This window comes from Nipponia nippon, unplaced genomic scaffold (genome assembly GCF_047370975.1).
Source record: "Nipponia nippon isolate SJK-2023a ecotype South Korea unplaced genomic scaffold, ASM4737097v1 scaffold_3, whole genome shotgun sequence".
NCBI lineage: Eukaryota > Metazoa > Chordata > Aves > Pelecaniformes > Threskiornithidae > Nipponia > Nipponia nippon.
Window position 1 is genome coordinate 7492345 of NW_028262347.1, and position 14416 is coordinate 7506760.

Genomic DNA, 14416 nt, shown 5'->3' on the forward strand with positions numbered 1-14416 from the left:
GCTGACATCAGGCTTTTAGTAATCAAAGCATTTAATCCTGTGTGGGTTTTAGTGTTTAGCACACACATGTTTTTGGTAAGTTTAGTGATAGTCCTGCATTTTTGGAACATTGGGGTGGTACAGGCAAATTTTGGTTTGGATCTCAGAAGGGAAACCTTCAGTTTGAGCAATGTGTTGTCTCCTCACTGGCCGCACACGCTTTTTCTTTGAGCTTCTTAGAGCTTTGAAGGAATGGGGCATTTTTATGCATTTCATCTAAAATTTTTGCCTCTTTCTCCTCTGCTTCCCTGGAGGGAAAATGGGCATTGCTTTTTGGGAAGGGATGAGAGGGGAGAGAGAGAAATTTTTTTTTTTCATAGTGTTATAGAGTAAAACATACTGTTGTTGAGGTATGTTCTATTAAAAAAAAATTCTTTTTATTCAACTCTTGTTATTATTTTAACAAATAATATTAATAGTAAATTATTAAATAAATTCTCATGTTTCTTCCAGTGTTATACTTCCCCTACCAGAGAATGTGAAAGAGTACTTGCTGGATGATGGAACACTTGTGGTTTCCGGAAGGTAAAGAATGTTTTCCCCCCACCCTCCAAGCATTGATACTATTTTATATTCACAGTGCTATTTTGTATACACATATTAGATTTTGCATAATGAGTTTTTTAAATTCGGCCAGTCTGGCTGCAGTAAACCTCGTACTGTATGAGCATGTGAATGGGCTGACTGTTGCTGTTAGTAAAACTTGACTTGCTGGTGCCTGATGCAGATCCTAAAATCATAGAACCATAGAACGGTTTGGGTTGGAAGGGACCTTAAAGACCATCTGGTTCCAACCCCCTGCCATGGTCAGGGACACCTTCCCCTAGACTGGGTTGCTCAAAGCCCCGTCCAACCTGGCCTTGAACACTTCCAGGGCTGGGGCACCTACAACTTCTCTGGGCAACCTGTGCCAGTGCCTCACCACCAATTCCATGTAATACACTTCATTCTAGACCAAGTGGAGACGGTTCTTTCATTTTGTCTCTGCCTTTCTTTGCGGAGTCTACCAGTCTCTCGGGTGCCCAGTCTGCTGGTTTGTGTTTGGGTGCTCTGATACGGTTAGCTCCAGTTCAGAGGCTTGACCTGTCCCACACCATTCACATGCCTGCTGCTTTATCCAGGGTTGAAGTGACATTACCTGAGTTTAATTCTCAATAAGATAAGCTATATATAAAACCTTAGTAATTATTGAGTTTGTATAATCATTTGCATACATCTAATCCACACATATGACAAGGCTGAATGTCCTATATGTATACCTATGCCAAGATTTTGGATGGAGAAAAATGAGGTGGATAGATATGAGAAACAGTTGGTAAGAACCAAGGTCTTGTTCTTTGTTTTCTGCTTCGAATCTCACTGTATGGCTTCCTTGTAAAATGATTATTGCATACATACATCTTGTTAATGATCAGACTGAGAAATCAGTCCACACTCCATCATTTCCTAACTGGTAGTTTGCCTCTCACAGAGCAACCAATTAGGCTGTGAGTGTAAGGGAGCTATGTCTAATTTCTCAGGAATCAATTTATATAAAATTGAAGCTGTTTAAGCACCTTGTAAAGATGAAAGTTCGTTTTTAATTTTAAAATTCTTTTTTTTTAATAAAAGGTATCTGGAAAATTAGAATTGTTTTTTAAACCATTTTGGATAAGGAGTAATATTGTCACCTGCTTCTGCAGCATTGTGCAACTTATTGAGCAGCAGCCATTTATTTTTTAATAAGCCTTCAGAAAAGCTGAAACTGAGGGTTTGATTTTACAGCTCTGTTATACAAACAATTTCTGCTGTCTTCAATGGAATAATGGACAGCTGTATAATGGACTTAAATTATATTTTTAAGATGTTTCCAATTTAAAATCCCATTCAGCAACCAGTTTTTCTCTGAGTTGAACTTTCTTAGTGAATGTGATCTTCTTGCAGTCAAGGCCAAGATCACTTCTAATCTGCAGTGAACTGGTATCTGACCTCTAGATCTCAAAAACAATTGATAGTTCAATCCCTATGGAAGTGCATTAAGCGACTGCGGAGACTTAGCTTGTTGAAGGGTTGACTTTGGGCAGGGACGTACATTTGAACTGACCCTGTTTGCTACACTGACTTGCTGTGAATAAGTCTTCTTCAAGAGCTTGGTCTTCTCCTTTAAGATCTTCACACTCAGTTATATTGGCTGAAGAACTTCAAAAGGCAGCTAAAACTTCAAAGGAATGTTTGCAATCAAGTGTTTTCTCCCAGATATGCTAATGTTTACAACAGCAGGTCTCACCTGTGTAGAAAAAGGAACTTTTCAGAAAGAAGCTAATGACAGCGTGTTCACTTTCCATAGGATCTTCTGTGTGCAGTGTGAGGACATTTTCTTTTCAGAACCAGAAATTCACAGGTCAACATCTGAAACCCAAGTTTTTTGAATTTTTTATTTGGAAAAGGAGTATGGAGGCAAAGCATAATTTAAATTGAACTTGTTTAAAAAAAAACAAACCACTTTGTTTAATTTGTGCTTCTGTGAGAGTACAGTAAAGTTGGAAAAGAATGATTAATAGGATGTTCAAAAGCTTCAATTATAACATTTTCAGAGCAGAAAGTGATCTGCTAATTTGAAAGAATCAAAGTGTTTTGGGTTGTGCCCAGGTCTAACGCCAGGGTGTTTGGTCTTCAGTTTTCTGTACTGGCTTGCTCTGATTTTTCTCTGCCAGGGGTTTTGAGGCTTAATCTTCTTACGAAACATTTTGAGATCAGCATCTGGTAGATGCTGTGGAAATGCAATGTGTATGGTCAAGTCAAACCCCAGTGCCTAATTTTTTTTTCCTGCTAATTTTTTGTTTTAGAGAAGATCCGCCAAGTCATGCTCAGGAGGGGAGTGACGATGCAGAGGAAATACAGGTCAGTATAAAATGCAACTTAATGTCAAGTCTCTTGAGAAAAATAAGAATGTGTAACATTTTGTGCATAATTTATAGGTGAGGAGAGTACTTCACAAAAATCATAACCACGTGGTAGTTGCCCTGAAAAACTTAAAAACGTCATTATTTATGCTGTGATGTCAGGCAAGGTTTAAAATGTTTCTGTGCTCTTTCACAGAAGACTTTTGTATTTTTCTTTATTTTTTGATAATTGCATTTGTAATAATAAGTAGGGAATATTGAAGGATGTTGGAATTGAACTTAATGCTGTTTCATGCCATGAAAAATTAGGAGGAGGAGTATGTTTGGAGGAGTTATTTCAAGAAACAATGAAGTTTCTGAGACCATAATAGCTCAGAGGGTATTCTAGAAGAAAAACACCGGAAAATGTTGTAAGCACAAGGTGACAGAAGGTACAAAAAGGAGATGAAAAAGAAATAGAGGTGAAACTAATGGATCATGGGTCTAAGGATGGAAGTGCTGGAGCTGGAGATAAGCTTTAAACAGGGGAGGCTCTGTTGAGTTCTGAAATGTCCAGGTTTGTGATCTAAATCACAATTAAAATATATAGGTGTCTTCTTTTATCCACACTTTAGAATAGTACTTCTGCTGAATGTACAATATTTTTCCTGTCTTCATTTACAACCATAATTGGAGGATGGTGATGTTATGCTACAGGAGCTCCAGGGCAATGATTTGATCTACATGTTGTAGGAAGCCATATGAATTCTGATGTTCTCATAAATGATAAAGGATGTCTCAGGAAACCAGTAACCTTTGATTTGTTCTTATTTTTAACAGTGGTCAGATGATGAGAATACAACAACGCTTAAGGTAAGGTCCTGTAAAAGCCTAACATGAGGGTTTGTCAGCAGTATCCTTTCTGCAACCTTGTGATATAAACTTGTTGCCAGTTAGAGATATCTGTTGCGATATTTAACATATTTCAGACCATTCTAGACGGGTGGCAGTGTAGATGTCTGTAACTTTTTTAAAGTTTTGCTGGCTTAATTTTATTTAACTAAAAATAAAATGCTTTTCTTCAACAATCACACACTTTTTAGACTCTAGGAAATGAACCGAAGTATGGCTCTAAATATAGCTGTCTTTCATTTTCACCACTTTGAATATCTCCCAATTACTTAATCAGACTGGATGCAGAAGAAACGAAGCCCCTGCAGCTCAATTTTCACAGCTCTTCTCTTACACCTGTGCCATTATTTCCTCCTAAGTACATTTCTTTCTATCATCTTGTTGTTTTTTTTTTTTTTTTTCCCCTTTTCCTGTCTTTATGCTCTCCTTGCACTGTGCCTGGCTTAGAATCAGGATCATGATGGATACGAACCAGGCTTCCTTGATCTTTCTTACATCTTTTTTGAAACTTGCTGTTGCCCTATCATTGTCAGAGTTAATATACTTGCGTCCCTTGTCTACCATTGATACTATTACTTCAGTACTGTTAGCTCCCTAATGTTCAACATAGTGTTGAATTGCTCACATTGCATTAGGTGCAATATAAACACAGCCCTGCTTTGAGTTGTACGTATGCTAGCACAGAATTTATGGCCTAGATTTTAAAACTAATACATGCCAAATTTGCACACGCTGATAGCTTCACTTCAAATATCTAAGCTTTGATAAAGTAGATGCCTTAGATTGTAAATTATTCAGAACAAGGATTTTGATATCCATATTATCTTTTCTGAAGCTCATGTTAATGTTGCTAAAGAAATATCAGACTTTTGAATCAGGTTTTAGTATAGTGTAGGACACAATAAGGAATTACATAATCAAGAGGTATGATACCCATCAGAAGGGTATAGGCCAAGTGATTTCACTTTAGCTAGGTAAGCATTGTGTACTCTGTACGGATTGCAGCTTTAGAGCTAACATTTTACTGGGGCTGGCTGGGATGGAGTTAACTTTCAGCTATGGCTGAACAGTGCTTGCATAGCGTCAAGGCTTTCTCCTTTCCCAGTCTGCCCCAGCCCCTCGCCGGCAACTAGGCTGGGGTGGGCCAGAGAAGGAGAGGGGACAGAGCCAGGACAGCTGACCCAAATTGTCTTAAGGGATATTTCATACCGTATAACATCATGCTCAGCAGTAAAAGCCGGGCTAGAGGAAGAAGAGGGGTGTTTTGGCCTTCAAGGTGGCTCTTGTTCAGAGACTGGCAGGACTTTGTCTTTCGCCAAACCTGGAACTTTGAAAATGGTTCATAATGAACATGGTTTGTGCCCGTAGCTAGTTCCTACAAAAATACACCTACATTTGATCAAAGAAAGAGACTCTAAAAGTAGAATTTCACAATGTGCTCTTTACCATCTCATAAATTTTGTACATGATTGCTCTGAAGACTCTGTCTGTGGCAAATATCCTTTCTTTACCTGAAAACCAGGGACCAGTCTGAGGCCAGTGAGTGAATGGAAGTAGTCTTCTGTGCTTTTAAGTGTTGCCTGTTACCACTTTGACAGTGATGAAGAGGGTGAAGAAACAGCCTGCGTAGAATGCAGAAGGGTGGGGAGCTGCATCTGGAGTTACCTCAAGAGATGAAAATGGATCAAGAAGTAATGTGGAAGCTGAACAGGGAGACACTAGGGAACATAATGTGTAAAGAATAGTGGGACAGGCTGGAGACTGCTGTTCTCCATTCACTGTCAGCCTAGGGCCTGCGTATCTTACTAACAATAAATCTGGGGTTATAATTCTCTATTGGTTTCTCGGCTCAGGGAGCAGTAAGGTGGGCTGTGGTTGTGATTATTCTGATTTAATGACTCACCTGAGAACTTGTTTCCCTTGCCCCTTCTATATTCTGAAGAAGAATTACAATATAGGATTATAGAAAATTCTGTGTTGAAAAAAACATGCATTAATATTGATGGTTGCAAAGTCAGGCATTCAAAATTTAGGAAATGTTAGAATCTAGCTTGTTTATGCAGCCTTAGATCCATCCTCTTGTGTATATTTCTTCACTTGTATTAATCAAATGACATGATGGTAACATTTCCCCAGGGAGGCTTAGTATGTGCTGGTATTACATCTGTAGTGTGACTCCTGACTTCTGTCAAAACAAGAGGGGATTGGATCAGAATGGAGTGGAGGCAGAGCTTTATTCTTGCAGGAACAATTTCTAGAATTGACTGAAGCTCTAAAAATAAAGTAAAAGAAGTCCTTTTTCAGTTTTTCAAGTGTAGTTTCCCATGGAGACTAGGTAACATACTAAGGAAAGATTCAGAATGTTTGAAGGTCAGTCTAGGTCACTGTGCTAAAATGTGAGAGGGTTTTTTAAGTGTTTGCATTTGGGGGGGGCTGCAGAAAGGAGACGCCAAAATGTACGAACTTTTTTTGATCACTTGTGTGGCTGTGAGGGCTTTGTTGTTTTAGAGACATCAGTTAGCTTTAGCCTAGAAGTTATCTTTGGGTTGAGTTTAAAAATACCCAGACAGAAATAGTGCTCTTACATACTTTTTGCTATGAATCCTTTTGCATGAAAAATCTTTGACATATGCCTGAAATCCTTTCATATTATTTTAAAGGTCAGCAATCTGTTTTTTTCTGTTGTACCACATTCATAGTGGAGTTTATAGCATCCTGAGCAGTTTTTTTTTCCCCCTATCTTATGTTTACAATATTGACAATGTTCTTTACAAGACAAGGTTTTCTAGTCCAACCCATACCTTTGCAGTGTGTCCTCTATTTTGATGCAATATATTGTTAAGGAGCTACTTTAAGATGTAATTTAAGAGCTGATTAGTTAAAGTATTACTAACAACATTTTGTAAAACTAAAGCTTAAATGAGGAGCCGTCTCTCAAATTGCCTATGAATTGATTTATTTACTTTTGCTCTCTTACTGTGCTCCTAAATGCAACTAGAGAACTATTACAAAACAGAACTGGTCTCTTTCTACTTTTTAATACTTTGACAGAATGCTGCAATATTTGTATTTTAAATTTTTTAAAAAGATGCTTAATTCTAAACAAACCATTTTTGAAAGTTTGTTTGTTTGTTCCTGAATCTTCTTGGATCTTATTTGTATGCAATAATCTACCATCAGGTATAAAACAACAGGTATGTATTTAAGGGCTGTTTATTTGACTTGCACATTTGCCAGCTGTTGCAGCTTTTGTGATCAACATTATGAAGTTTCAGGTTTTTTCCTGAAGTTCATGGAATCTTGCTATGAGAGCGAGAACTGAAACATATTTTCAATTTTCTCTGACTGAAAGAATGTCGTAGTTGATTATTAAGTGATTTATTTCCACAAATACATTATTTTTGTGGGGTTCTTGGTTCCCGATTTTGGACACATTTATTCCGTCTACAATAGGTATTTCTAATGGTATTTAGAGGATGGCTACATTTCACTATTAAATGTATTGACACTGATATTTTTGTTGTTGTTGTTGTTGTTCTTTGTCCAGGCACCAGAATTCCCTGAGTTTACAGCTAAAGTTCAAGAAGCAATAAGTTCCTTGGGTGGTAGTGTTTTTCCAAAACTTAACTGGAGTGCTCCAAGGGTAAGAATGCTGACTCCCGAAACTTGTAACAGATGTTATCATAAGGATTTTTTTTGTTTGTTTGTTTTATCTTAATGCATTGGAAAGTAGAAGAGAGTAGTGGTTCTGATAAAGGAAGGAATGATAGTCAAGATATCAGTGAAGTACGATACTGCAAATTGTTCTGGTGGATTAGAGCTAGACGGTGCACTGTTTGGTGAGGCTGATGCAAGACAGCACTGGCTTTCTTACATAAAACCCTGTATCCTTGTCACAGATAACAGTATGATGGTCAGACTCTTCTCATTTAGGATACTAATTGAAAACTTTGCCTGGGATAAAGATTAAAAACCCTACATTTTATAAAAAAGCAATAAACTTCCCTCTAGTTATTTTTAGGTACTCTAACTATACTTTAAGGATGGGTGCACCCAAATGTTTGTGTCATATTCTGAAGGGAAACTTGTGTTCAATCAAGCCTTCCAAGAAAGTGTCTGGATGCAGTAAGACAAAAACTTAGGTTTTTTTAAATGGATTTGCTCTGCTTTCAACAGAGTATTCATAAGAAAAGCAATAACTATCGTGTCTCTTGTAACAGCTAATGAAGCTTTCCTCAAAATAAAAAAATAATTTTCTGCATGTATTTCAAATGTTGCATAATATTTAGTGCTGATAGATCCGCAGCTTGCATTCCTTCCTGCTAGTAAAGGTGCATTTTTGGATAATCTTTTTTGTTTAGGATGCCTACTGGATAGCAATGAACAGCTCTCTGAAATGTAAAGCTCTCAGTGACATCTTCCTCCTCTTCAAGAGTTCAGACTTCATTACTCGTGACCTCACTCAACCGTAAGCAGATTTCTAGGAGACAATCTTATTTATACCCAGTCAAAAAAAACCCCAACCCTCTGAGGGTAACTTCTCAGTTCTTTTGAAAGGTCTTACTCTTGACTCTACAGATAAATATCTGATATGAAAATACATATTCATGTTTAAAAGTTGTTCAGGTACAGTAATATAAGCTTCAGGTACAGTAAAAGTTAATTGTTCTTTGAAGCTCCCTCCGTCCCTTCCCTCCTTCTTCATCTCCCTCCGCCATGTAAAAATAAACGCCAGGTCCCATTTAGTGCAGAGAATTGCGAGGCAAATTATCTTCACGGTTACTTACCGTGAATGACTCTTTCCTAGTAAACCAGGCTTGTTTACCTCATTTCAGCTGACAAGAGAGGAGCAGCCTCCATTTTATTCTTACATTAATTCTCTTGATTTTTAATGTGCAAATGAGTGAAAAGCAAAACAGGAAGACATTATATTAAAGTAGTACATGCAAAATGACACTGTGGACTAAGACCATTTTTATTGAGTTGCTTTCCAGAGCAAGAGGTGTTTTAATCTTGGGGTTTTTTTGCCTTCCCACCCCTGTTGGCACTTACTTGTTGCTACCTACCTTATTGGTACCCCTTCTCATGGTAAGACAGTATGACTTTACCATGTCCCTTTCAAATTTTAAAGCTGTTGAAGTTTGTGTGGCTGCCTGGAAGATGCCTGAGACTTCTGCTAATGTATTCCTAGAGCTCCTTCTGAACCTACGTTCTTGTAGCTCTTGAACAAATGCACTCCAGGAACTGTGACTAGGGATAATAGTTACAGATAAAATTACGAATACGATGTGCTTGGGGTTTATTTTGTCCGTTCACATGGAGAGAGTACTTAATTGTATAGGAACAGTTTCTTCCTGTCGTACCTGCATCTGATTCATGTCACTGATTTCTAAATTGCAGCCTTTTTCTGCAAGAAAATAAAATTATTGGAATTTAATGTTCTTGTTACTATTATTACTATTATTTTTTTCAGAAAAGCAGAATTTCAAAGGAAAAGGGCAATCCATGGCTTTGAATCCAAGAGATTGCTTCCATTAATTATTCAATGCTTACTTATATTACTGCAATATTTAGGAGCCTCAATCAAATGCAGGGCACTTGTTCTAGGTGCTTTATAGAGAGTTACCAAGCATAATAGTCCTGTGTTAAGTAGCTTTTGACCTGGTAACAATTGTCTTGTCTAAAATGTGAAACCAGTTGCATTAACGCTGTGCAACTGCTGCCTTTTTTATTCCTGCAACTCTGATAAGACTCTTTTCTCCCAATTTGTTGGTACATTAAAAAAATGATAGGTAGCAACATCCTCATCCTTATCTCTGCATTTATGGAGTGCTAGCAACGCTGTCAGTCCAAGTCTGATGCTAGGTTTTACGTTGTGTCTAACCTACAACATTATGAGGTGCAGAGGAAGAGACTGAGGAGGAGGGGAGAAGATGTTGGAGTGAGAAGACAGTTTGAAAAGTATGTTGGACTAGGGAAACAATTGTGAGCATTGAGAATTCATGATTCTGGGATCACAGAGAATGAAAGGGATGGGGGAGATGAGAAATCTATAGTTTATATTTCAGAGGTGAGTAAAGGACTTGGAGGACTTCAGTGCCTTACCAAGGAGCTTTTTTGCATGGTTTCCCCTAATGGGAGGCTAGGTGACTTGGCCAGGTGTCTTGAAGACAGTTTGCTCAGAGGGTTGAGCACTAAAATTTAATGTGTTCTTTGGTTCTTTGTTGTAACTGCTTTCAGGACTGAATCTTGTGGTTCTGAAAAGAACTGTACACTTTGTATCATCCCTTTGTGAATATTAAATAATACGGGTTCTGTATCCTACTATGCTCATGTATGAAGAGGTTCAGCAAAACGTATCCTGAGCTCCTTGGAGAATTTCTGTTTGGTTACCCACTTTCTAATGAGTTTGGGACACAATCAAGTGTTTAGCAAGCACCACTTGATTTAGAAGATGTGGCAACTCTGTGCGTGTTTGTGCTCATAGTTTATGCCATTTAGAATGAGTTGGTTCAACCACCTTCACCGGGACTGAAATCAATGCATTTTCTGTCAGGTTTTATCTCGTATCAGGTAAAGTTAGTGCCTCAACTATTCACTTTGCCCCTCTGCAGACAGCTCTGACTTAGTGGTAGAGGCAATGAATGCGTTCCAGCTTCTATGTTTTGAGGTTTCACAGCATGGGTGTTAACTTGAACCATCAGTAATTTCACCTTAAGTTCACACCAGACTAGGAACAGTAGTTAGTGGCTGAGCAGCCTGTAGCAGGCACGCTCTTTTCTACTGATCCTGCTGTGGGAGAGTAACCTCTAGCAGAAATACAGCACCTCAAATTGCATTAGTCCAATCCATTTAGACTCCTTTTCCAGTGCGGTAAGACCGCATGCATGGCCAGATAGCACAGCTCACCTAGTGGGTGGTAAATAAGCAAACCTTGTGACATGCTTGTGGGATCATCACCTAATCTCAAGGTCAAGCTTCATTTGAGAAGTGTTGTATTTATTTCCCTTCCTATAAAGTCTAATCTGATGTTGGTATAGATTTGGATTATGGGGTTGTTTTTGTTTTGTTTTGTTTTGTTTGTCAGAACAGGCTTTGTTGTTTTGGTAAGGTAGAGTTAATAGGGGCAGTGCAGCCTTGTGGTTTCCGTGAATTTGATTGGAAGTCGTACTTATGACTAGGGGAACGTGTGTAATGTGTAAAATCACTTGGGTCTCTATGTATCTTATATTTTATGAAGGTGATGTACTTGATTAAAGCAGATATTATTGTCCAGTCTGTGCATGATATTTCTAAATTACCAAGTTATTTGTACAAAATGTCCCCACCCAAACAGTGAAATGATTATTGCTGAATCAGAACAGTGGTCTTCCTTAATTATACTATTGATTAGCTGCCAGTTCCATAGCCCTTAGCAAGCAGAAATTAAAAATGTAGCTGGCATAGGAACCTGAAGTGCTGAACAAATGAAAATTGGATACATATACATCCAAATCCCTTGGAAGGGCTACTCAAAGCGAGGATAAAATGCACTATATTTCTACTTCTTTCATTAATACTCAGTATGGTCTAAAAGTTTCTTGCCTTGCATAAGTAACAGCTGAAATGTTTATACCCTTATTTTTTGGTTTTGTTTTCTGTGCAATTGTATTAACTTAAAAATCCACTTCATGGGTCATAATATGGAAAAGACTTTCTGATGGCAGTTTGAAGATCTGTTTTTTAATCCAGCTTTGCCAGTGATGTGGGACTTAAGGCAAACCACTTTCTTTGCCTCTTCCTTCCTCTCCCATTTCCTATCTGCTTATCTGATATCGATCTATACATTGTTCAGGTCACGGAACTGCCCTTGCTGTAATTCTCAACTGTCTCAAGTTCCAAGAAAACTTCAGCTATGCAATACTTCAATACAAACCATTAAAAAATATGACCTTCATGCAAATATACTAAGCATGACTAGATAAGCTTTGACTATTTTAAATGTTTGGATTCTCTCATGATGTTGACACTTTGTTTGGCTGAAAAGTTCAGAATAATGAGTTAACTTTCCTTCTTGTTAATTTTGTATAAGTTAACAAAGACTTCAGAGCGATGCAGTCGTTAATGTAGTCGATGTTGTTTCTGCTTCAAAATAAGCGTTGCATTTTACTTAGCTGAGTTCACAAAAAGACTTGTGGGTGGTGTGATCCTTAACTTTTCAGGTTTTAATGTAGGCTTTCAAAAACTTAGTGTTGTGGATATGTGATAAAAAAAATCCCTTTCTAATTGGGATTTCTGTTAAGTGATTAAAACTCCTCTTTTGAACAAAAATCCTTTTAAAGCCCTGTTGAGTTTATTGGTTTAGAACACAGTTTTCTTCCTTATTGTTAGAATGTGTGGCCTACGTTTTGTTAAGACATGATTGCCCACCTTGAGACTGGTGTAAATATTAGCAATAGTTTTAATGATATGATAATGCCCTTTCAATTATAAGATAAGCGTGTTATATCATGCTTGTTAATAAACCTTGGAAATTTTGTCAAACTTCGGAGATTGTTCCTGTTCTGTAGGGCAATACTGGATGTTTTAAATCTGCAGATGTTACTATTGGGATTTTGAACCCTAAAATGTTCTTATTTTTCCAGTTGTTTAATAATCACAACCGTAGAGGTGAAATAAGAAGTCCTGTAAGTTCAACCATGTTGAAAAGCAACCTAATGCAGAGAACATCTATTGCAGGGATTGCCCTTTGATGTATTATAGAGGGGCACTATGGGTCATGTGCAAGAATGGCTGGTTCCTCATGTGCACTTTAGTGTTGTAAATTGACTCTCAGTATTTTATTGGACCAGCTGGTGCTATGGACCTGTTACTTCCACAAGTTCATTCCTGAAACCTTTTCGAGAAGCTGGTTAGACAGGTGAAGTCAAGAGTCTAAAAGCAGCCACTCAACCCTGCCTAAGCCCAGGAAACAGAGCGAAGGGACCACCTATGCCACATTTGCTAGGTAAGAAATATCTGCTAGGTTAACGAAGCAAGTGAAACAACTCCCACCGGGGCAAGGAAAAGTTTCCAAATGTATTAATGTGCAAGATACAAAGGAACAGGAGAGGAGAATTAATTTTTTTTATTTAGGTGTTTATAAGAGGGCTTGGTTAAAATTTAAGTGCCTCTTTCTGAGAACAATTGTGAAAGTCTGCTCTTGAGTGAGGTTTAGCCCATCAGGCTCCTAAGCACATTGTTTAACTTTGAAACCTAGCAGATGTTTCAATCCTTTTTGTTTTTAAGCTAGCATTCTGACTACATTTTTGGTACCAGACTTAATGCTTCTAAATACTTGTCGTGGTTTAACCCCAGCCAGCAACTAAGCACCACACAGCCGCTCGCTCACTCCCCCCCCGGTGGGATGGGGGAGAGAATCGGAAGAGTAAAAGTGAGAAAACTCATGGGTTGAGATAAAGACGGTTTAATGAGTAAAGCAAAAGCCGCGCGCACAAGCAAAGCAAAGCAAGGAATTCATTCACTGCTTCCCATCGGCAGGCAGGTGTTCAGCCATCCCCAGGAAAGCAGGGCTCCATCACGCGTAACGGTTACTTGGGAAGACAAACGCCATCACGCCCAATGTCCCCCCCTTCCTTCTTCTTCCCCCAGCTTATATACTGGGCATGACGTCATATGGTATGGAATAGCCCTTTGGCCAGTCTGGGTCAGCTGTCCTAGCTATGCTCCCTCCCAGCTTCTTGTGCACCTGGCAGAGCCCGGGAAGCTGAAAAGTCCTTGACCAGTGTAAACTCTGCTCAGCAAGAACCAGAACATCAGTGCGCTATCAACATTATTCTCATCCTAAATCCAAAACACAGCGCTCTACCAGCTGGTAGGAAGAAAACTAACTCTATCCCAGCTGAAACCAAGACAATACTGCATTACAAATTACAGTGAAATTATAAATTTTTTCTGAGATGTGGAGGAATAACAGCCTGTGTTCTTCTAACAGAACATAGGAGGCAGTGTTGGCTCATGAAGATGTGACTTGGCACTCAGGATACCTTTTTGCAAGAACAGTAGCTGTTGGTTTAGACTTTAGTATAATCTATTTTGAGGTAGGCAGTTCCACACGAGAGGATGTGGAAAATGAGGCCTTTGGTTTTTTCTTCTTGAGGTTTTACTCACATCCCGTTTTTCCTAGCAATTTACAGTGTAGTACAAGATCCTCTTTTGAATGGTGCATGAATTTCCTATTTCTTTTAGTCCTTGAAGTTCCAGCAAGGCTCAGTATTCCAGAAATAAAGATGCAGTTCAAAGGCTGTTCAAAGTTTCTCCTTGATTTTTTTTTTTTTTATTAAGGTTTTAAAATAAACTGTGAGATGATAGCAGGGGAACTGTCAGGTACAGAATAACTGTTACAATTCTCATTATATTCATAATAATTTATTATCCACAGAATAATCTCAGTGATTTGCAAATGAGTTCATGGCTCTCTTAGCAGGAAAGGTACTGGAGGTCTTACAAACCTTCTTAAATTGCTTTTCTCAGTGTTGAAAACTAAACTGCGTAATGGCTTCGTGTAGTGTGTCCAGTTGTCAAGTATATGCGTTTGGAGATTAATATACAGCTGCTACATATAA

General features: G+C 38.3%; 1 protein-coding gene across 2 annotated transcripts in view; it reads left to right on the forward strand.

Moving 5' to 3' along the window:
- The window catches only part of CDC123 (cell division cycle 123), a 35332-nt gene that overhangs the window by 809 nt on the left and 20107 nt on the right, over nt 1-14416 (forward strand). For both annotated transcript variants that reach the window (XM_087764916.1, XM_087764917.1), the window contains exons 2-6: nt 493-564; nt 2865-2919; nt 3741-3773; nt 7360-7455; nt 8174-8280. In XM_087764916.1, coding sequence (XP_087621042.1) covers nt 493-564; nt 2865-2919; nt 3741-3773; nt 7360-7455; nt 8174-8280 — 363 coding nt within the window. The remainder of the gene's footprint in view (nt 1-492; nt 565-2864; nt 2920-3740; nt 3774-7359; nt 7456-8173; nt 8281-14416) is intronic.